The sequence below is a fragment of the Haliotis asinina genome, chromosome 4, assembly GCF_037392515.1.
Source record: "Haliotis asinina isolate JCU_RB_2024 chromosome 4, JCU_Hal_asi_v2, whole genome shotgun sequence".
Classification (NCBI taxonomy): domain Eukaryota; kingdom Metazoa; phylum Mollusca; class Gastropoda; order Lepetellida; family Haliotidae; genus Haliotis; species Haliotis asinina.
Window position 1 is genome coordinate 15079994 of NC_090283.1, and position 21934 is coordinate 15101927.

General features: G+C 41.8%; 1 protein-coding gene across 2 annotated transcripts in view; it reads right to left on the reverse strand.

Annotated features, from left to right (window-relative positions):
* Window positions 1–7264: 7264 nt before the first annotated feature.
* LOC137281311 (thrombospondin-1-like) overlaps window positions 7265–21934 on the reverse strand; it is a 152261-nt gene continuing 137591 nt past the window's right edge. For both annotated transcript variants that reach the window (XM_067812483.1, XM_067812482.1), the window contains 4 exons: window positions 17302–17552; window positions 15784–15948; window positions 13349–13546; window positions 7265–11278 (listed from right to left, as the gene is read on the reverse strand). In XM_067812483.1, the coding sequence (XP_067668584.1) occupies window positions 11196–11278; window positions 13349–13546; window positions 15784–15948; window positions 17302–17545 (690 nt within the window). In that variant the 5' untranslated portion in view covers window positions 17546–17552 and the 3' untranslated portion in view covers window positions 7265–11195. The remainder of the gene's footprint in view (window positions 11279–13348; window positions 13547–15783; window positions 15949–17301; window positions 17553–21934) is intronic.

Below are 21934 nucleotides of genomic sequence, written 5' to 3' on the forward strand. Positions count from 1 at the left end.
ACGGAAGGATTAGTCACAGCCGCCCCTCTGGCAAAAAGTGTATGAGTGCGGCGTAAAACAAGAAACCAAATACGTACCTGTTTCTTCAGCAGCTAACTTCGTTTGTTCTATTCATGTTTCAGGAGACTGTGCCAACGCGACCAACTCCACGATCGCGAGGTGTGTTTGCTTTTTATCTGCCGCGCCTTCAAGCGATGAAATGTCACAAATTATCAGGGAATTAATTTTGGAAAAACACAGCCTCTCCTCGACCAGACGCAAGAAAACGTCGGCGAAAGATGAGCGCCCAGCTGCCCAAACCATCGGGAAGATGGGGATCGTCCTTACCGCACTTCCCTTTGTAGGACTGGTTCTCATTGATTGTATGAGGCTCGTGACTTTCCTTCAGAGTCGGAAGAGAACGTTACCATAGTTAACAGCTGAACCATGCAACCGGAATAATGTCAAGGCTAATTTCTATAGGGATCTCATCAATGTTTTTATCACTGCAACAACTGTTTGTAACAAGTGACAAGTTAACAGAGCTTATCGTTAGATTGACGGGGATAGATGTGACGACAGAACATTGTGGTCTTCACGGAAAGACTTTTTCAGCCTTTTTGGTGACTTGATTATTTAGTTTTGATATACGGGGCCAACAGAATGTCAAATATTCGGCCTCCAATGCGTATGGTCAAATGACTAATGAAACATGGCTTCACCAACTTCGATTCACGTTTTCAACATTTCAACCAAGTCACTTTTTTTTCTTTTTTTTCTGTAAATATTTATGGGTGAATTTGTACAAGATTGATGACCCCAAAAAAATCTCCCCGCCACTCCGGCCACAAAATGGGTGATCTCCCTTTAAAGGCACCCTTGTACATAAATTATGGACTGTTTCTAAAACGTATTTTGTAATTGTATTCTGTGTCTTGGCAGATAGGAGCTTCTTCTCTTTCGCTTGTTTAATATTGCACATAAATCATAAATACCTACATGCACAGATACCCTTGAGTCGAACATGAAAAAAGCTATGCATGTACTTCGATTTCCATTTATCCGAGTTTGCAACAACAAATTGGTTCCGACATAGCAATACATAGCGTTGATGCTTTAACTTCGACATGACAGCAGTTCGCCAAATCGGTGTTTGCCTCTACATCAATCACTATAATACAATTTTTGGGAAACATTGTCTTTGTGTATTTGATATTAATGAAATTTCTTGAAATATAATGTACACATTGTGATATTTATCCCCACAGACGTCGAAGACTGATTGCTTCTGACAAAGCGTGTACTTAAGCTTGTACATGGATTTGCTACAGGGCAAAAAAAAACGAATAAAGACTTTGTGGTGATATCTTTATTTGTTAAAGTGAAGAAAGGTTCACGGTGCTTCATTTGCAATCCGTTGCTCGCCATTGGTCATCCGGATCATGACCCATGAAGATCTTCTGTAAGGATCACGTGTCTTCTCGTGAAGATTCGGGTTATACTGGTCTCAGCAACTCATGCTTGCATAACGACGGTTTCTTGAAATAGACTATAGCCACCTATGCAGTATTAAATGCACACACAATGTCGCTCGCACTGATTGGCTGGTGGACGCACGCGGGAATTTAGCTGCACGGAGGAAAATTATCTGTGGCACAGTCTTCAGTGTTCCCTTGGCCTTGGTGGAGGGGTACGTGATAAGCTGATGTGCATTTCACCATGGGTGAGCTTTGCAGACAGTTGGGTGATTGGGACTTTGTTCACTTGGTTGTTGTAAGTTAGAATCAAGGCTTTGATATGATGGTTTTGGTGGGTATTGCTGACTGTAGGATGTTTATTTAGATGCTTTGAAATTTGTGATGTAATTTCTTGTGTGTGACTTTGTATTTTTGTCCGAGAACTAGGTCGGATTTGGAAAAAGGCTCGGAGCTATTGCGCGTGTATTTCTACATTTTTATGTCATCACACGTTGTATAATAAACACCGTGAAACCATATTGTTTTTGGTGTATTTATTTTATTTGTTTTTTTTTTCAAATTTTATTTGCGTTTCCGGTCAGTGTCCTCACACTCCTTAGCGAATCTGGTTCTTCTGTTGTGACGCCATTTGGGAAATCCGGTGGTCGTTGGCACTACCAACTCTGGCTACATCGTTACACTTGTCTCCCTTGAACTTGTCTCCCCAAGAAGTGTTCTAAAGCAACCCATTTGTCTCTCTCCGTGAACATCCGGGCTAGTACTGGTCTGCAGCAACACATGCTTCTCGTAGTCTTTGTAAGAAACGATGCCTAGAATATTTTGACTATGCCATAAAAACACGTGATGTTTGACAAGACTTTAGCATTTGACAAACCGATGAATATTCACTATAATTTTCAGAGATTCATCCATTTATCGGTGATAGCAAACGTGGAAAAAAGTCTTGAAAGAATGGTGTCATCTGTCCAGTATTCGATCAGGTCACAATGTATAGACACATAATGATTCTGTGAATTTTATCAGAGCAATCAGTATCTGGTATGTCCACCTTGTGCATCAATACATGCGGCAACGAGTTCTACTCAGTAGACCAAATGCCGGATAGCATGCCCGGGTAACCTCCTCCACTCCTCTTGGAGAACCTTAGCAAGCTGCTGTTGGTCTCCGGGAAGGTCAGGTCTTGACCCAAATGGTTCCTGAGATGTTCAGTGGGTGACATGTCAGGCGACCGAGCAAGTCAAGGCAACAAGTTGGCGTTATCTCTTTGGAGGAAATTCGTGGTAACACAAGTTGTATACGGAGGGGCGTTGTGCTGTTGAAATATCATGTGGTTTGGGTGATGTTGCAAAAAGGAAAGGACAAGGGGCACAGGGCACAGTGTCTGGTCGATGTATACCCGAGGGGTCGAAGTACCATTCACCACAGTGAGATCTGTCTTCACATCACCATACATCCCATCCCAAACCATGACACCGTCTCCACCACATAGAACCACCTCGTGGACGCGGTTACGATGATAACGTACGCCTCGTCTTCAACAGACTCGAGCCATGCCATCATTATGGAATAAGAGGAAGTTGCTCTCGTCAGAAAACATGACCCTTTGCAAATGCCTGTTCTCCCTGTGTCGAACGGTGCGAGCCCACTGCAGATGTTGACGTTGATGTTGACGCCTCAAAAGGGTCTGTGAGCACGAATACCATGCCGTTGTGGTCTGTTGGCTGACACAATGTCCAAGAGCAGTTGCTGCTGATGACGTCACAGGAAGGAAACGATTTCTGAGATGAAACAATCTTCTGGACCGGTCCTATAACGTTGTAGGAGTCTGGTGATTGTAATACGAGCGCAGCCCAAGGTTGTAACAACATGTGCCAACAGGCTCCTATTTGCATCAGTCTAATGCCCTCTGTCTTTCTTCCTGCGTTAATTGCGGCACGGTCGTTAATATATTTTTGATTGAATCATGTCAGTGAGTCAGTGAACAGTCCTACAATCATTCATTCGAATATCATTCACTTAATTCACGCTGCTCACGGAAGCAATTATCCTGCATTACGACAGTACATACAACAACGTTGCGCCCAAACATTTTCATGATCCTTGACTGTTGCATTGTGGTGATTGTTATCATATCGTATCTACATTTTTATTCAGAATGTTTATATTCTTACTTCTTATTCTTTGACGTTTGTTTATGTTACAGGGAAAAAAAACAGTGTTTAAATTATCTCGGAAGAATACGATGGGTCAAATATGCTCTTCAAAAATAGTAGGGGATAATGAATTTTCAATGAGGACAGGAAGTGTAAACGTTAACAAACATTTCAAGGACAGACATCTTATGAACGCACCCCCATTTCCCTCTATAAACACCCTGTTACGAGTGTGTATGTATTTTCTGTATATTTTTGTTATTAATTAAGTAATCATTATTATTGGGTCACAACGTTTAGTGTTTTGAATAATAATTATGATGGATCACATTTCGTATAATAGATGGTCGGCATTTTTAAGATTTTGGTAGCAGGCTGTCCGGGAATTACCTGCCCTTGATTTTCTATTTGTACTTCCGGGTGGCTGCTAGAGTGCTGAAGATTTCTAAGCAGTGTTGGCGATGGTGGTATGTGCTTTCGGGAAATGACTGAGAATACATATGAAGTGTAGTTGCAATGTTGGACTGATACACATTCACATCACTGGACTAGTATCATAAATCTGCCCACGTTTGATCTACATTAACCGCTGTCAGACCGCTCGCTTTGTTACATTCTGCGTGACTGTTTATCTCTCACACTAAAACTTTGGTGAGTTTGCTCGATTATATTTTGTGACCCCTTGCCTTAGATTTTGTCTCACTTGTATTGTATTTGAAATCAGTATTGTGAAATTGACTTTTGACCATGTATAACTTGTTCTCTTGCATAGATCTAATAATACAATATTTGAATGTTTTTTACATGTCTTTGTTCTGTTTTGCTGGTTCACAGGGGATTTCTTACATCGTTTGTCATGAAAAATTCTTAATCGTAACAACACCTAAACACAACGCATGATATCCACATGCACAACGTAGTAGCCCCCTACACATACAATGGGTCCCATTCTTGATTTTGATGATTTTTCAAGAAGGTCGAGAAATCACTTAGAACATTAATTTTGACACTCATCTTGCATCACACATATGTTAGTGGCTGTTTCCAGTCGTTTGTTTTAAAATGAAAATCGTATACATGCAACTTACATGCCTTACAACAATCATGTTTCAAAAGCAACTACATTTGAAAGAACTATGGTTGGAAGGAAGCGCAAATGGTGATGCACTCTTAAAACATTCAGTGATATCATATCTACATTGGTTGACTCCCATAAATCTCCTGAATATTTTTAATCGTAAATAATAATAAAAAAAATAAAGATCCCCTACTTTTTTTTGAAAAGTATAGACTTACGTGAGTTGTATTGTATGCATACTGGTATGTCTTTCTATGTTTGTATGTCAAACATAATTGGATCGTAATCGGGGGAGGCCAGTCTTGATTGTACACAGACGCAACCACATGCGTGGGACATTGCGTTTATCCGTCACTGATTTGCAAGTCCCAGACATGATTATTTATCAGCGACACACAAGCGCTCGATTTGTAGTGAATGGCGCTACTCATCCTTGAGGACGACGGGGTAGCCCAGTGATCAAAGCGTTCGCTGAGCATGCTAAAAAGTCGGTTTCGATTCCCCACATGGTTACAATGTGTCAAAGTTGTTCTTTGTGTCCCTTGTTGAGGTATAGCTGTAATGTTTGTATGAATATTGCTAATAGGAGTGTAAAATCATACTCAGTCGTAGATATATACAGAGGTGTTGAGGCCTTGTGAGATTAGAATGAGAATTACAGAATCTGTAATTTAACAAGCACTTTCCGTCCTGAGACTTCAGTACAGACTAAAGCATCTGACAGCTGTGATTGGATTAATGTATATTGTGTGTTTTTAAATATACATCCATGCAGTAATCGAAAGTGCCAATGTTTTTTTAAATATTCAGTGCTGTATTTTCTCACATGATTTTCACATGACTTTTCACAGGCATTTTCAAGCGGTCGACATTTTGTGCGGAACTGGGGTTGGTCTGTTTAACTTCCGGTATTCGGAACACTGGCTGACTGAGACGGTCATAATTTATATTTGTATGGCTTCTGTAAGGCCAAACTATGCACAGATGTACAGGTAACTGCTCTTGTTACCTATTGTGAAGCACTATAAGGTTACTATTGAAGTCAGTTTGGAAACATTTAGTTTCGTGTAATCTTTAGTTGAAATACATTGAGTAAACGAAGCGCAAGTAAAATAATCTTGCGTTTAACGTTGTGTCACTCAAGTTTGTATTTTTATTAAAATTGTGTGTTAGCGGTGTATCACCGAATCGCAGTTTTACAGTTACAGGGTGGTGACCTGTAAATAATACAATCTGGACCAGACAAGTCAGTGATTGTCATAACAAACATTGATTTGTACAGGTTATGAAACAGCGACGTTCAGCAAATTCATGACCCAGGTCATCCAATCCCATTTTGACAAGACCCGTGACGATCCGGGTTAGAATTGGCCATCAGCAAAACCATGCTTGTCATAAGTCACGACTAATGAGATCAGACGGGCAAGTTTTCTGACTTGGTTGTCACATAACAATCGTTCTTCAGTTGCGCAGATCGATGATCATGCTGTTGATCACTAATAAGTAGTAGTAACTAAAGTGAGTGTGTGAGTTTAGTTTTACGCCGCACTCAGCAATATTCCAGCTATATTTTGTGACAAGCATGGGTTGCTGAAGGCCTATTCTACCCCAGGACCTTCACGGGTCTAGTAACTAAACAGTATCTTAGTAGGTAGTAGTAGTTTCAGTAGCACGTAGTAGTGGTAGACAGTAGAGAGTTGTAGGTTCATTTGTAAGTAGCGGCAATATAGTAGCTGCAGCAGTTGAATTGAGTGAGTGAGTGAGTTTCCTTTTACGCCACACTCAGCAATATTACAGCCATATGGCGGCGGTCTGTAAATAATCGAGTCTGGACCAAACAATCTAGTGATCAACAACATGAGCATCGATCTGCGCAATTGTGAACCGATGACATGTGCCAACCAAGTCAGCAAGCCTGACCACCCGATCCCGTTAGTCGCCTCTTAGGACAAGCACTATTCTACGTATTCTGACCTTCACGGGTCAGTAGTAGTAGTAGTAGTAGTAGTAGTAGTAGTAGTAGTAGTAGTAGTAGGTAAGCAGAAAGTACAAGCTGTAGTGAGTGAGTGAGTGAGCGAGTCTGACCGCCCGATCCCCTTACGACAAGCATGTGTTACTGAAGATCACTAGTAAACTTGACCTTTACGGATCAGCTGTGATAGTAGTATTAATATTCAAGCAACATGAAGGCAACTAGAAAAGGGCTTCACACATCGTACCCATGTGGGGAATTGAACCGGAACTCCATCGTGACGTGCGACGAACGCTGCCGCCACAAGGCTATGCCACCGCCCCATGGTAGTAGTAGTAGTAGTGGTAGTATAAGTAGTAGTAGTAGCAGTAGTAGTAGTAGCAGTAGTAGTAGCAGCAGCAGCAGTGTTTTGACCTCTAAATGTGACTTAGTGCCACTATCATCTGACCCATCCCAACATTCAAACATCACACGAAAATGTCTTCGGGCATTCCCAGTTTGTAGGCGAAGTGAAAGTCTTTAGAACAAACAGATTTCTCGCAAGCAATCGACCACAGAGACTCGTTATCTTAGGCATTGATACAGTTCAATACTAAACCCGTGGAATATTTCAAATATGTTTATTTAAGATAACCAACACGAAGCTGAGATATGCCATTAGCTATAATACATGAAAGTAGAGGCATTTCGCATCGTGGTACATCACATTCGTTATAAAAACTCTAACATTGCGAAAATAGTTCATGTACAAATATCAGACTCATTGGATGCCAAATGAAAATGAAAGTAATACACCCGTAAATATATCACACACAATTAAGTCAAAGAAACTTTGAAAACGTACAAAATGTTTTCTATAAACTTTATATTTCTAAAAGTGTTCAACACTCTATTTAATCATTTTTGTGGCACTTTTTGATTTCCAATACTTTATGTTTTCTTTAAAAATAATTTTAACAAATAATTTAAGATACATTCTTGGTGCGACAGACACTCTGGAATTGGTCGAGTCATACGCTATAAAATACCTTTGAAACATACACCACAAGTTGCATTCAGTTCACAGTACTGAGAGAAAAAAGACAAACAGTTAAATAAGAATGTTTTGACGTTTTGTGATGAATAATGAGGCAGTATTATAGGGGATAAGTTATTGGTTGCAAACATTTGCTTCTTTAAATTGTGTATCGAAATCAACGATTACTTGCTGAAATTAACAGTAGCGCTTTTATTGCTTTTGTGACGCACGGCTGAGTCAGGAGTGACGTTTGCTTTATGTGTCGGAAAATGAAACAGCGAAACATGAAACAAGACATCCTCGCCATACAGGGGAATTACGCTTGCCAACTTTGCGTCCAAGGGTTATACGTGGTACTTCATAAAACATGCCCCTGTGTAGCGAGGATGAACGTAAGAAGCAAGGGAATGTACAACATAATACTTGTAATTGATGAAACACGCACGAGTGTATAAACAAATACAAAATCGGTGGTGTATATTTAACAGTCAGCTCCGAAGATATTGAATCAGTGACATTGTAGCGTCATACTACTAAATATTTTCAGTGGTAGTACTACGGGCAAGGGGGTTGGAAGGGAAGGGGTAGCAATAATATTCAGACATTTCCTTATGTAAAGAAACGAATCTTGGTGTTTGGTCTGACAAATTCACATATCAGAAATGGTAGCGACGTTTTAGCTACCTTTGGGTTCCGCCCCACCATGGCTTGTCCAGCCCCTCTATGCAGCGCCAGAGGTCAGGATGGCGAAACTTAATCCCTCTGTTCGTTACATTCGAAGTTGATTGTAAGAGCTCAATATTTCATTTCGGTGCTAATATACGCCTCATAAATGTCTTCATCAAAGTAAACATATAAGAGAGAAATAAGCAGCAGTTACAAAACAAAATAACTTTATCAAATCCAAGCAAAAGAAAATGGGTATTGAAACGCATAGTTTTGCGTAGAAAGAAAACGAGTATCCAGATTGTCTGGCGATCGTGTCCATTCGTGTCCGCCCGGAACACGTCGAGCGATTCCGGGAAGACGCGAGTGGTGGCGAATGGATTAAATCTCGCAGGTAACGAGACTTGGACGAGACTTCGCGAAACAGTTGCTATGATACAGAGAAATTGTGAAAGGCAAGTGGATGCGTAACAGCATTTCCAGTAACAACAATGTACAAATAGGCAAATATACAAACAGACAAGAGATGAAGTATATACACAAGATAGGACAAGCCTCGAGGCATGAAGGAAAATATGTTTTGACATCATAAACAAGCACCGTTCAGTTGTGACTCGACCCTATCAACAATAACAATGACAACATGGCCGCGTGCCGAGCAAAGGGATGATTTTAACAAGTTTCCTCCTCACTAAAACAATTAATTTCAAGACGAAAACATAGAAATAAATAAGCAAACGGTTTTCATTAACCAGATATCCTTATTAACGACAGCATCCCTTTCACACATCAAACGGTCACGTGATGTAGTGACATGCGCAGATAACGATAACTGTTAACATGCGCAGAAACTGTATGTACGGAGGACCATGGTTTATTTAATATCCAGTGTCAGAACAATTCATGATCGATGCTCCATGTTGTCGTCATCTGAATTCATTGACTTGTGATATTTCTTTGAAATCATTACCAGATAGATTCGACGGACATTCATCACGAAGGTGCTACCACCTTTCGGAATACGTACTATCGATAAGTGAAACAAGAGACTTCTAACCACAAAATATCAATGAACAACATTAATTTGTCCTTTTCGGACCTGTAATGTGTCAAGACATTAGCACTTCTCAAATAGAGATACTCCAACATAAAATTCTAAAACATCAACTGATTTGTAGGACGATTCGCGTGTAACTGTGCGTTTCGGTAACATGTTGAAAACAACTTGTTACAATAACGATCAAGTATGAACAGGGTCCAGTGTCCCGGGGCACAAAACGTTGGTAAGTTTACGACCTGTCGTAACTCTGTAGCGTATTTTAATCCTATGGAATTCTTAGCGTAAAGAATGCTTTGAGGATCGGAACCACAATTCACAGAGCGTTCGTAGAACTACGATATTCACAAACATATCACAAACTATAGATTTAAGACAGGCCGTAAAGTTGCTAACGCTTTGTGCATCGAGACATATGTCTGTAATCTGCATTACCCAGTGACAATGTGATAAATGTCCAAATAAAATGAGAATTTCACTCGTACAACGCAAAAGAAAATTACCCATTGTAGCAGACGGTAGCCACTGTCAGATCTGCAGAAGTGATTTACACTATAGTATATTTAATTTGCATAGGACCAATGACAACAGCTGTCTTTACGAATTCTACAGGATTAAAGAAACTGTATGAATGATTGTAATTTCAGCTGATGAAGACTCTAACATCGTTCACTCGAACTAACTCGAGTTCTCTGTTGTCATGGTAACATACCTATCACTGTTATATAAATCTAAAACGTTTTCGGTACGCCTACTATAATGCTGATTTGATTTGAGAAAGTAAAAATTTACCATTAGCTGAACATCATCTTACATTTTGATTAACTGGTAGACCTGGATGAGGCATTCATCATAAGGTTTGTGACTAATCTACAAATGTGCTTGTGGGTTTAAGATACTTTTAATCAAAAAGGTCCATAATCGGCGATCTTTTTTTATTTCATAATTTGAAAAGCCTATAGATTTTGCTTTCCCCTTGTTTTCGTTTTTCACCCCCCGCGGGTAACCCATTTCACATAATGGACGTTCTTTATAGCGTGTCCTGACGTGCAGGACGTCGTTTCAAATTCCCATCCCCCACCCCCATGAAGTATGGACTAATGGGTATTTTGATTAAGTATACAAAATGTCCTGTTTTGTTGTAAACAACATATTAGTACGTTGTGGGTTTGAGTGAGAAGACGGGTTAAGTACACACCGGATCGACATAGATTGTCAGGCTGAAATGTACAGGAGTGGATTTCACACCAGCCGTTGTCTATTTCAGGACACACACAAGCGTGCGCATGTTGAAGGGGTTGTAGGAGTTGACATTTCATATCGGCATATGCACGTGTACACAGCCACGTGTTGTGGTGCCATCATCTGCAGAAATGCAAATTTCACTGAAGTGACGCTTGTAATGTTTTAGCGCGTTTTCAGTCACGTGACGCATCCCTTTCGGAAAACGCTTCTCCCCCAAACCGTGATCATGTCAATAATCACATTATTTGATTTCATTTTCTCATAAATAGTTGTATGTATCTATGTGTTGCATCCCGGTGTCTTCGACATCGTCTCCATGGGCACTTCACGTCATCATGACGTCATCTGACGTCATCTTATCGTCATAATGAATAACCATGTTTGTCACACAAGTCTGTGTCTCGACTTTCTCCTTCTTGTCGACGTAATACAGAAGTTCAATTTTTTTATGCAAAGAATAGTTCAGAATAAAAATGCCGCCTTCCGATCATTTGATTTGATGTATATTTCATCCGTCTGCCATTGACGACGCGATGTCCATTTCACTCATCAACAGTGTCCAATGATGTGCATCATAATCGCCATGACAACCAGACCAACGATGACGGAGAGAGATCCACTGTGCGAAGTACCTGTAGCAAAATATGGAGCATTTGTAATTTCTGAATAATTAAACTATAGACGAATAATAAAAGGTCAGATCGCTGTTGCAGCCATGGACGTCATACAGCATGTCCCCCGGCACTTCTTAATGTCTTCCGGAACACATCGACCTGTCTTATCACCAGTGTTCAATATACCACGGGGATTCACATGCGCAGAAAGACGCCACAGGCTTGTAAGGATCAATATTTGAACACTTCCCCTGTTCTTGACACAATTACGAAAAATAATGAAAACTTTGAAACTCTCCTTAAAGTGGAAAAAATCTGTTTTCAAACGGTTTAAGTTCTTAGCAAGATTCCCCATGTCATGGTATTAAATTCGGTCTGGCTGATAGTCGAGCTATAAAATTCCCCACAAATTCAAACACAGCAATAAATCAAATGTCAAACAACTAAGGAAAACCATAAACATTTTGTGCGAAAACTGGAATAATGTTGATCGTGTCTTTATAAATTGAGTGTAATCTTTCAATCATTGATATCTCCTTGTCGGGAAAAGTTGAGGTTTGGCTTGTTCAGAGCAGCAGGAGCAAGTTAAGTGTCAGTGGGTGAGTGAGTGGATGAGTGGGTAAGTGAGCGAGAGGGAGGATGGGCGAGCGAGTGAGAGTGTGGGTGGGTGAGAGGGCGGATGGGCGAGCGAGTGAGAGTGTGGGTGGGTGAACGAGTGAGGGAGAGAGTGGATGAGTGAGAGGGCGGATGGGCGAGCGAATAAGCAAGTGGGTGGGTGAGTGAGGGAGAGGGTGGACGGGTGAGCGAGTGAGTGAGAGTGGGTGGGTAGGTAGGTGAGTGAGTGAGGGAGAGAGTGGACGAGTGAGTGAGAGGGTGGGTCAGTGAGTCAGTTTTAGCTAAGACTGGGAGTGAATAGATGTGGAGTAAATGTCTCAGAGGGGTTTGGTGAGTGAGTGACAGTGATGAGTGAGTGAGTGAGTGAGTGAGTGAATGTGGTGAAGGGAGTTTAAGTTAAGAGCGTGTATCGTGTGTATTTTGGGGGAGGGGCTGAGGGGTCGTTGTCAAGTGAATGTGAGTGGGGTTTGGTAAGTGAATGAGAGACAGTGATGAGTGAGAGAGTGAGTGAGATGTGGTAAAGGGAGTTTGAGTTAAGGGTGAGTATGGTGTGTCTGTGGGGGTGGAGAGTAGGGGTTGTGTGGGGTTTGATGAGTGAGCGACAGTGATGAGTTAGTGAGGGGGGAAGTGAGGGAGTTAAAGGAATAGGTAAAGCGGTCTGGGTGGGTGATTGAGTTAGAAAGGAGTGAGGAGTGACTGGGTAGAAAGTTTGGTGAGCGAGTGTGACGTTGTGCGGGCGAGCAAGTAAAGAACGAGTGAGTACGTAATTAATGATTACTTCGACTGTGGGATGTTTGTGAGAGAGAGTGCTGACTGGGGTCACAGTTGTCACTAGGATGCGAGTAAGTATATTGTAACGGACACTTATAATAATGGTCTCGGGTCTTAAGTACTAAGAGAGTGTATACATAGAGGATGGAAGATTCGATGAGAATGTGTTAATTAAGAGAGATATGAGATATTAAGGAAGGGTGTGCTTGAGGCGTCCAGTGTGCGACTAGGTCCAGAATGAGTTGAAGGGTGATCTAACTCTCATTTAAGACATAGACAATCATACAGTTAAGGGAGACAACTCTAAATAGCAATTAGCGGGGTCAACTGAGTGCGTGAGTTTAGTTTTACGCCGCACACAGCAATATTTCAGCTGTATGGCAGCGGTCTGTAAATAATCGATTCTGGACCAGACAAATCCGTGACCAACAACATAAGCATCGATCTGCGCAATTGGGAACCGATGACATGTGTCAACCAGGTCAGCGAGCCTGACCATGCGATCCCCTTAGTCGCCTCTAACGACAAGCATAGTCGCCTTTCATGGCAAGCATGGGTTGCTGAGGGCCTATTCTACCCTGGACCTACACGGGTCACCGGGGTCAAGAAGAGGAAGAAAGTCATTTCCCCTGCAAACTAATAACTTCGGTGTGTAATGAGATTTTTCCACAAGTAATACCAGAACCTCATAAATATACAAACCTGTGTCCTTGACCAGTTTATAGCCAACCGACCCTTCTCGGTTGTTCGAATAACAGGGGTCGCTCTTTTCATCGCTGCCATCATGGCACTGCACTGTATCGTCACATAGTTCTTCCATCGGAATGCACATCTTACCGCTCTTGCATGTGTAGTACTTGGTTGACGTGCATTTTGACACGTTAAACCGGACAGGCAGAGCTGTAACGGGAGAATGAGGAAGATCATTTTCACATAATTGTTTTCGAAATATTTCGACAAAATTAAGACGGGGGCTCCATAAATGGGCTTCACCCACTGTACCCATGTGGCCTTAACCACAAGGCCACAAGACTAGGAATGCAGTAGGTGGGAAGCAGAGATTTGAACCCACAATCACTGGTTCCTGGCGTGCAAAAGGAAAACGACTAAGCACAGAGAACTATGGCGCCATAGCATACTGGGTCATTGATGATGTTGTTTACATACAGTCAGTAAAATTCAAACTACATGACGGTCTCTGAATAATCGAGTGTGAACTAGACAATCCAGTGATCAACATCGTGAGCTTCGATCCACGCAAATGGGTGCGTGCGTGAGTGAGTGTGTTTATATGGAAGCGGCCTGTAAATAATCGAGTCTGGACCAGACAATCCAGTGATCAACAACATGAGCATCGATCTGCGCAATTGGGAACCGATGACATGTGTCAACCAAGTCAGCAAGCCTAACCACCCGATTCCGTTAGTCGCCTCTTACGACAAGCATAGTCGCCTTTTATGGCAAGCATGGGTTGCTGAAGGCCCATTTTACCCCTACGCAAATGGTACACGATGACTAGTGTCAGTCAGCCTGATCACCCGATCTCCTTAGTCGTCTCTTATGTGAGTGAATGAGTGTGTTCAATTTTACGCCGCACCCAGCAATATTCCAACTATTTGGCGACGGTCTATAAGTAATCGAGTCAGCCAGTCCAGTGATCAACAACATGAGCATTGATCTACGCAATACAATAACAAGACAGCGAGCCTGATCCCCCGATCCCGTTAGTTCCCTCTTACGATATGCATGGGTTAGTGAAGATCAATTACCACCCGGATCTTCAAGGCAAGACACAATTTTCTAATGAATCTGATCACCCATACCCAAATAATGGTAATTTTCACCAACGGAGATATCGTGGCAACGTGACGAACATCCGCCATTGCGAGGAGTATTTCACGGAATCGTATTGTCCTCGTGTGAATCGAGAAACTCATGGTATTTCCGTTATACGGACACTGTGTCACTGCAGACTTCCGCACACAGAATGACACAACGACATGTGCTAAACATATTCCGTGGTAAACCAATGATGCATTTCGAAATCCAAATATGGTCAAAACATTTTCTGTATTCCGCGTTATCACTGGCGTTACGTTTTGACAACTATTAAACTCACATGGGTTAAAAATTAAGGGATTTAGAGATTTCAAGAACAAACGGGTTGAATTAAATACAACTGTGATTCGGTTCATTTAAAATGCAATTTCAGTTACACGGTAAAATCAGTGTCTTCATTTTGACATTATCAAAATATTATTAAAATATTCAGAATCTGTAAGATTGCTATCTTGTCCTTGGGAAATATTGCTAGAAGTAACAGCACGAATAGGTTACGGTTTGAAAGTAGATACAGAAGATGAAAGGCATAAATAAAATAAATAAATAAATAAATAAATAAATAAATAAATAAATAAAAAGAAAACAAACACAAAAAAAGCATAAAAGAACAAAAAAATACCCCCCCAAAAAAAAACCAAAAAAAAAAACCTCTACCTGCAAAGGTACACCAGAACACATCAAACGCTGCCCCTTTAGACACAATTCCGTGAAAATCCATGACGTTTTTTTCTATTTCAACCCTTAAATTTGCATTGAAGTTTAAATTAAACGCTGATCTACGTCAAAGGGGTGACTGGGATTGGAAATGGATTCTCATACACGAAACCCTACATCACGCACATTCCCAGGGGTTTCCTAGTCGTCAATGATTTAAACGTTGGCGTCGAACTGGGTCTATTTCGGATCATCTGATCATTACTGATCTGTCAGGTAGGCAGGCGGGAAGTTGAGTCCCGGGGCATTCCCTCCCTGCAAGGACAGCAGATAGCCACTGGGCTAGTCTGAAACCTGCTTGACGTTCGATGTTCGAATGACGTTAAGAAAACCGATCGCGACTTTACATTTGTCAATTTCGACGATAATGTCAATATGTTTTGTCACCTGAAGAAATACTGGGAGTAAGTGAGTTTAGTTTTACGCCGCACTCAGCAATATGTGGTGGCGGTCTGTAAATACTCGAGTCTGTACCAGACAATCCAGTGATCGATGGAAGACGTGAAAGGAAACGTTGGCGCCAGTGTGGATGCGAGCATGAGAGAACTCGAGAGGACAGTCATGATCAGTGCGGCACTTACGTGGACAAGGCACCCTGTTACACTCTTCTTCTTCGAAGTCCTCGCCTTCACAGTCCAATCCGTAATTGATAGGAGGATTGCACATCCGTTCCCGCTTTCGAATGCCTCCACCGCATGCCTCGGAACATGGTAACCACATTCCCCATGGTCTCCAGGTACCGTCAACTGTAATCATAATAATACTAATAATTATAAGGCTGCAATGTGAGAGGGGAGTCTTTGAATTCTCCAGAAGGTTCTCTGTGGGTTCGACTCGCAATTGCCCACTGGGAAAAGTTCCGTTTGCGGCCTCGGAGAAGTCCCGCTGTTGACAGGGCAAAGGCGAGGATCACCCGAATCATATCTGCAGCATGTTTTACCTAAATCTCTAGAGGGTGATAATAATAATAATAATGGTAATATATGTAATAACAACAACATCAACACTACTACGATTTCTACACGTAATAGGATCACCCGAAATGTCTGCTGCATTTTCATCTTAATCTGTAAAGCGATAAAGAAAATAACGATTAAAAACAAGATTACAAACAAATGATGATTATTTTTCTGATAAAGATTATTGACGATTCAATATGACACCACAATGACAACGACGCCGACACCGTTGATACACCGTGTACTGTTAAATTATAGTTACTGTGTCCTATACACTTACTCCCACACCATTAATAAATATCTCTGTTTAACCAGAATGTCATGACCTACTTTAAACGTAACAGATCACCTCTGTGAGCAGAGAGTATTGTACTTTTACTGAAGACATGACACTAAAAACGGTCAATAATGGCTGTCATTGAGACAAAACAACAATCTTATTTTCTATCTGTTCATACTGAAGTGAGCTAGTCGACTCCCTAAGCTGGTGGATAAGTGAGGAAGGCTTTACGTCGTGTTTAGCAAAATTCCAGCAATATCACGATTGGCTACTCAAATCGTACCAATCGTACGTGACAAGTGAAGGCTTTAACCACACATTCAAACCATCGCCTCCCCCCGTCCAATCTGGGCAAGATGATGGAAACGCATCATTGTCGCACTAATGTAAAACAGCCGAAACTCAAACGAATACAGATACTGTACTAACTTGCGTCAGTATATATCACTACATCCAATAAAAGTAAACTCGTTTAACTGATAATTTAACACAAGATCACTACATTACGTGCAGAAAATTAACCGATAAATGAAAATAATAGATCAACGAATAACACCACGAAATGGACTTATTAATTAGCCATCGAATTTACTCAAATAATTCGAGATCTAATTTCGTACAATAAACAGAATTATGAAGACGTTTCAGCTATAACTAGTAAAACAAAAGGTATGAGAACAAAAGGTTTTCAGTTATAGAATGAAGCGCTTGAAGACGCCCAAGCAAACAACCCTCTATTAATAAGTGACAAAGTATTAACTACACATGAAAAGTTTAATTTCAGACTTGATTGGGGTATAGGTGACCTTTGGGCCCTCAGGATGTTTCGTGTTTTGGAACACGTTGTCACGGGAACTCACCTGGACATTCACGGTCATTACAACCGGAGTTTTCCGACATTGTGAAAGGTTTATCAAATGGCTTCTCGCCCTTCGGCTGCTGCCAGTGGCGCTCCCTTGATAAGATACCGCTTCCACACGTTTGGGAACACGCTGACCACTGTGACCATTCTGTCCATTGGCCTACGTCCACCCCCTCCCCTGCGACGGTGTCCAGCAGCATCAGCAGGAAGACTGACAGCGTGGGAATACTCTTCAGATCCATCGTTAATCTGAAACCAAGATGGCGGAGATGAACAGTCGTGTAGGTAATCCGTGAAGTAGGACAAGTGAGTAGGTAGGATATTCCATACTGCTGACGTTTGAGAACAAGCCAATGACGAATACAGAAGTTGAGACTGCCATATTTCTTCGCTACTGTCCTGGAATTACTTGCTCTACTGGGATTGGACAATTCGTTTAACAAGTTTTGCAAATGCGCATGCAATGTAGATATGTACCTCCCCTTCATTCAACAAGAGGAAAGTAGTTCATCGTCAGTTAAACAACGGTTTCAGCATATTCAGCAGCAATCGAGCATTAGTTCCCCCCAACATTTAGCAACAATGAAGCTTTGGTTTCACCCTACATATAGCAACATTTTCGTAACCGTTTCACCGTTCATTTAGCTACAAAAGAGCGATTGTTTCACCTTGTATGTAGTAACAATGGGGTATTGGTTTCACCCTACATTCAGCAACAGTAGAACGATGTTTTTATTCTATATTTAGTAGCAGTGGAGCATTAGTTTCACCCTATACTTGGCAACAGTGGAGCAACGGTTTCATCATACATTCTGCAAAAGTGGAGAGATGTTTTCACCCTATATTTAGCAGCGGTGGAGCATTGGTTTCACCCCACGTACAGCAACAGTGGAACAATGATTTCACCCTAAATTTGGCAACAGTGGAGCAACGGCTTCAGATGACTCTTTGCAACAGTTCACCAACAGATTTATCCTACTTTTAACGACAGTTCACCAATGGTTTCAGAGCACCTGTATCAATAGCTCAGGAATGGTTCTAAAATACGCTTAAAACAAAATATCAAAACACAATTGCAAAAAAGATGAACATAAGACGTCAGTATCAATCGCTCAATAACCGGACCGTCTCACCCTGCAGAGAGTCCCATAGTTCGAGCCTACATTGTCTGGCGTTCGGTATTTGGGGAATAAAACGTACCTGAGCATGTCTACGGTAGAGCAAACGGAGTACAGAGTATTTCTGATAGCTAGTATTTATTGACAGCATTAGAAATGAGCCAGAAACGTATGCACGCACGCACACACGCACACGCGATCGCATGTACGCCGCTACAACGTTGCAAGTCTTGAACGCAACGTCAGCATCAACATGCACCAAATCCCCGCGGGTCAGGGTACAACTTGCATAACAGCATTTTGCAAGATCGTCATTTAAGCAGTGCGATGACGCATACAGCCTAGCCGCATGACTCCCGTTAAGCATCTCATTCCAAACCCAGGAGAAATGTGATTGTTGGAAAAAGGCAACTTTGTCCTTGAGTGGGCAATGGTTGTGGGCAGTGGCTTATACTGAAATGGTTCAGGGAGTGTTGTTGATGAAACACTAAATGAGAACACTGGCGTCATGACTGGAATCCACAGAAAACAATACAAAACAACTCAGTATTAATACACTACATACGCCTACAGAACGACATCAGCATGTATTGTTTCAAGTCCAAGCAGCTTGGTGTAGAGAAGACTGAATTTACTAAAATGAATTGCTTGTTTTTCACGTCTCAATCAACATTTCAAATTTATCATACACGTCGATCGTTTGCTGTTTTACACCAGTAATACTTCAACTACAATGCAACAGTCTGAAAATAGTCGATTCCGGACAGTGAATCTTGTGATCAACAGCATGAACATCCCTCGATGACATGTGTTAACCAAGTCAGCGAGTCTGACCAACCGATCCCGTTACTCGACGTTTACGTCAAGCGTGGGTTACGGATTCGCATGGCTTCGTACACAGCAATAGTTCCCATGTCTTGACAAGCAGCGTTGGATTCCAATGAGACCAACCTTCCCCCTGCCCCTCATTCCTCTCAAGAATTCAAGAATTCAAGAATTCAAGAATCACAGCATGTTTGTTGGCGTTTCGGAGTTACGATCAAATTACACAACGATCGGTTCGCGGAATGGTACCCTGCGCGTTTATTTGTAAATAGAATATTGCCAATCCATACCTGGAACCAGTAAATATTACTTTCGATTTCCGGAAACCATGTTTGTTGAGGGTTTTGTGAAAACGAGAAAAAGTTGGTTGAAGGAGGCGGAATTCTTCCGTTTGAACGATTGGCGCCCACCGGGGCATGGCTGTTGAAATCCCAAGGCATATAAACACAATCATAGTCGAGAACTATTGAAACCAATGTCAATATCAACGTCCTTCACTTAACCTCTAATATATATAGTACAGCAATTGGTCCACCGAGCGTGTGTGTGTTTCGGGGTTTGGGTGGGGAAGGTGTTGTTTCCAAAGTCAGCCCATTCTTTATATTATGTATATTGAGTTAATGTCCTGGGATGTGTGGGAGTATGGTTTCACACCGCTTTTCTGACAGAATCTGAATTGGGATCTACACGTTGTACCGATGTGGGGAATCGAACCCGGGTCTTAGGCGTGGCGAGCGAACGCCTTAACCACTGGGCTATCCCGCCACCCCGATTTCTAAAAAAAAAAAACCTTCCCTTTTTAGGAATTCCCTGGTAGAAATATTTACCCCGGATTTGGGGGTATAATTAATCTCGATTTGTCCTACTAACTGCCATCCTTTCACAATGTTGTGAACAGGTCGAAGCACTGTACAAACACTATTCATCCAAACTGAAATGCACCGTTAAGCTCCGCGATCCCAGGGATTCAACCGATAATAATTTATCCTACACAAACTCAATTCCGACAGTTCATGGAATTTCCAGCGCAAGGTGCGTCGTGATATGTCTTGAAAGGCTACCTCTTTACCTGATAATTAACGAAATGTTAGACAAGGACGGATTGTTCACCTACCGACATCACGACGGCGGCTACAGTGTTTATAAATGGCACCTGATATATAGGTGACAGAGATAAATATATATAGGCATACTGACCTATTGGATTGGTACACAACCGCCACAACATGGCCTTGTGAGTGAGTGAGTTGGGTTTTACGCCCATTTTCAGCAATATTCCAGCAAATATCGCGTCGGGTGACACCAGGTTGTATCAATGTGGGGAATCGAACTCGAACTTTGCCGTGTCGAGTGCGCGCTTTAAGCACTTGGCTACCTCACCATCTTGTGATTCAGTAGCCCGTGAACCTTCGTTGAGCTGAAAGGGCGCATGGGTAGCCCAGTAGTCAAAGCGTCCGCTCGTCACACCGACATCGGTACAACGTGTGAAGCCCATTTCTGGTGTCCCTTGTCGTGATATTGCTGGAATATCAGTTTAAGTGGCGAAACAATATCCTACTCACTCACTCACTCTGTGCAGCCACGCCGCATGTACATAAATGAAAATCGTGATGTCAAACGTAGCACAGATACACAGTCAACTAACAGATGCGTTCTATTCCAGAAGAAATCGTGACGTCAAAAAAGAGTTCCACTGACATATTTACATCGAATGCCCTTGGAGGGATCATTAATACACGGACAAGGCTGTCGAATGCGAAGTAACATTCTAACAATACAAAATCATGATCGCGTTGATATTTATGAGCTGCAACAAACTTTGAATGTGGCATTGATTTGTCGCCGCAATTGACGCCACACTCTGCAATATTCCAGCTATATGGAAGCGGTCTGCAGATTATCGAGTCTGGACCAGGTATTCCAGTGAACAACAGAATGAGCATAACTCTACACAGTTAGGATACGATGACATGTGTCAACCTAGTTGGCAAGCCTGGCCACCCAGTCCAGGTAGTCGTCTCGTGCGACAAGCATGGGGAGTGATTGAGTGAGTTTAGTTTTACGCCGCACTCAGCAATGTTCCAGATATATGGCGGCAGTATGTAAATGATCGAGTCTGGGCCAGACAATCCAGTGATCAACAACATGAGCATCGATCTACGCAACTGGGAACCGATGACATCAGCCATTCAAGTCAGCGAGCCTGAACATCCGATCCCGTTAGTCAGCTCTTATGACAAGCTTAGTCGCCTTTAACGGCAAGCATGGGTTGCAGAAGGCCTCTTCTACCCCGGACCTTCATGAGTTCGCAGCTATCTGGACCATTTTCTGAATCAGCAATATATACTTAGTTCTCCATGATGATCTCGCGTTCTAATTGGGCTGTTTGTCACACATGTGGAACCATTACGAACTGTTTAGAGAGGTCATCACGAGTATCGATTGATTGAATTATCGACTGGCCGCAGTTGCTCCAAGCAAAGACCAAGTGAAAATATCAAAATATCCCACTGGTGTCGCTCAATGTTTAATGGCATCTTATAAAATGTAGCATCTAAAGCGACATGGTCTTATAGCTAAAATTACAAACTAGTTCATATATGTGCATGTACATTGGCTCTTGCTCATAATAAATGCTAAATAACATAACGAAGGTTGTATTGTAATGCTATCCTCTTTATGGGGGGT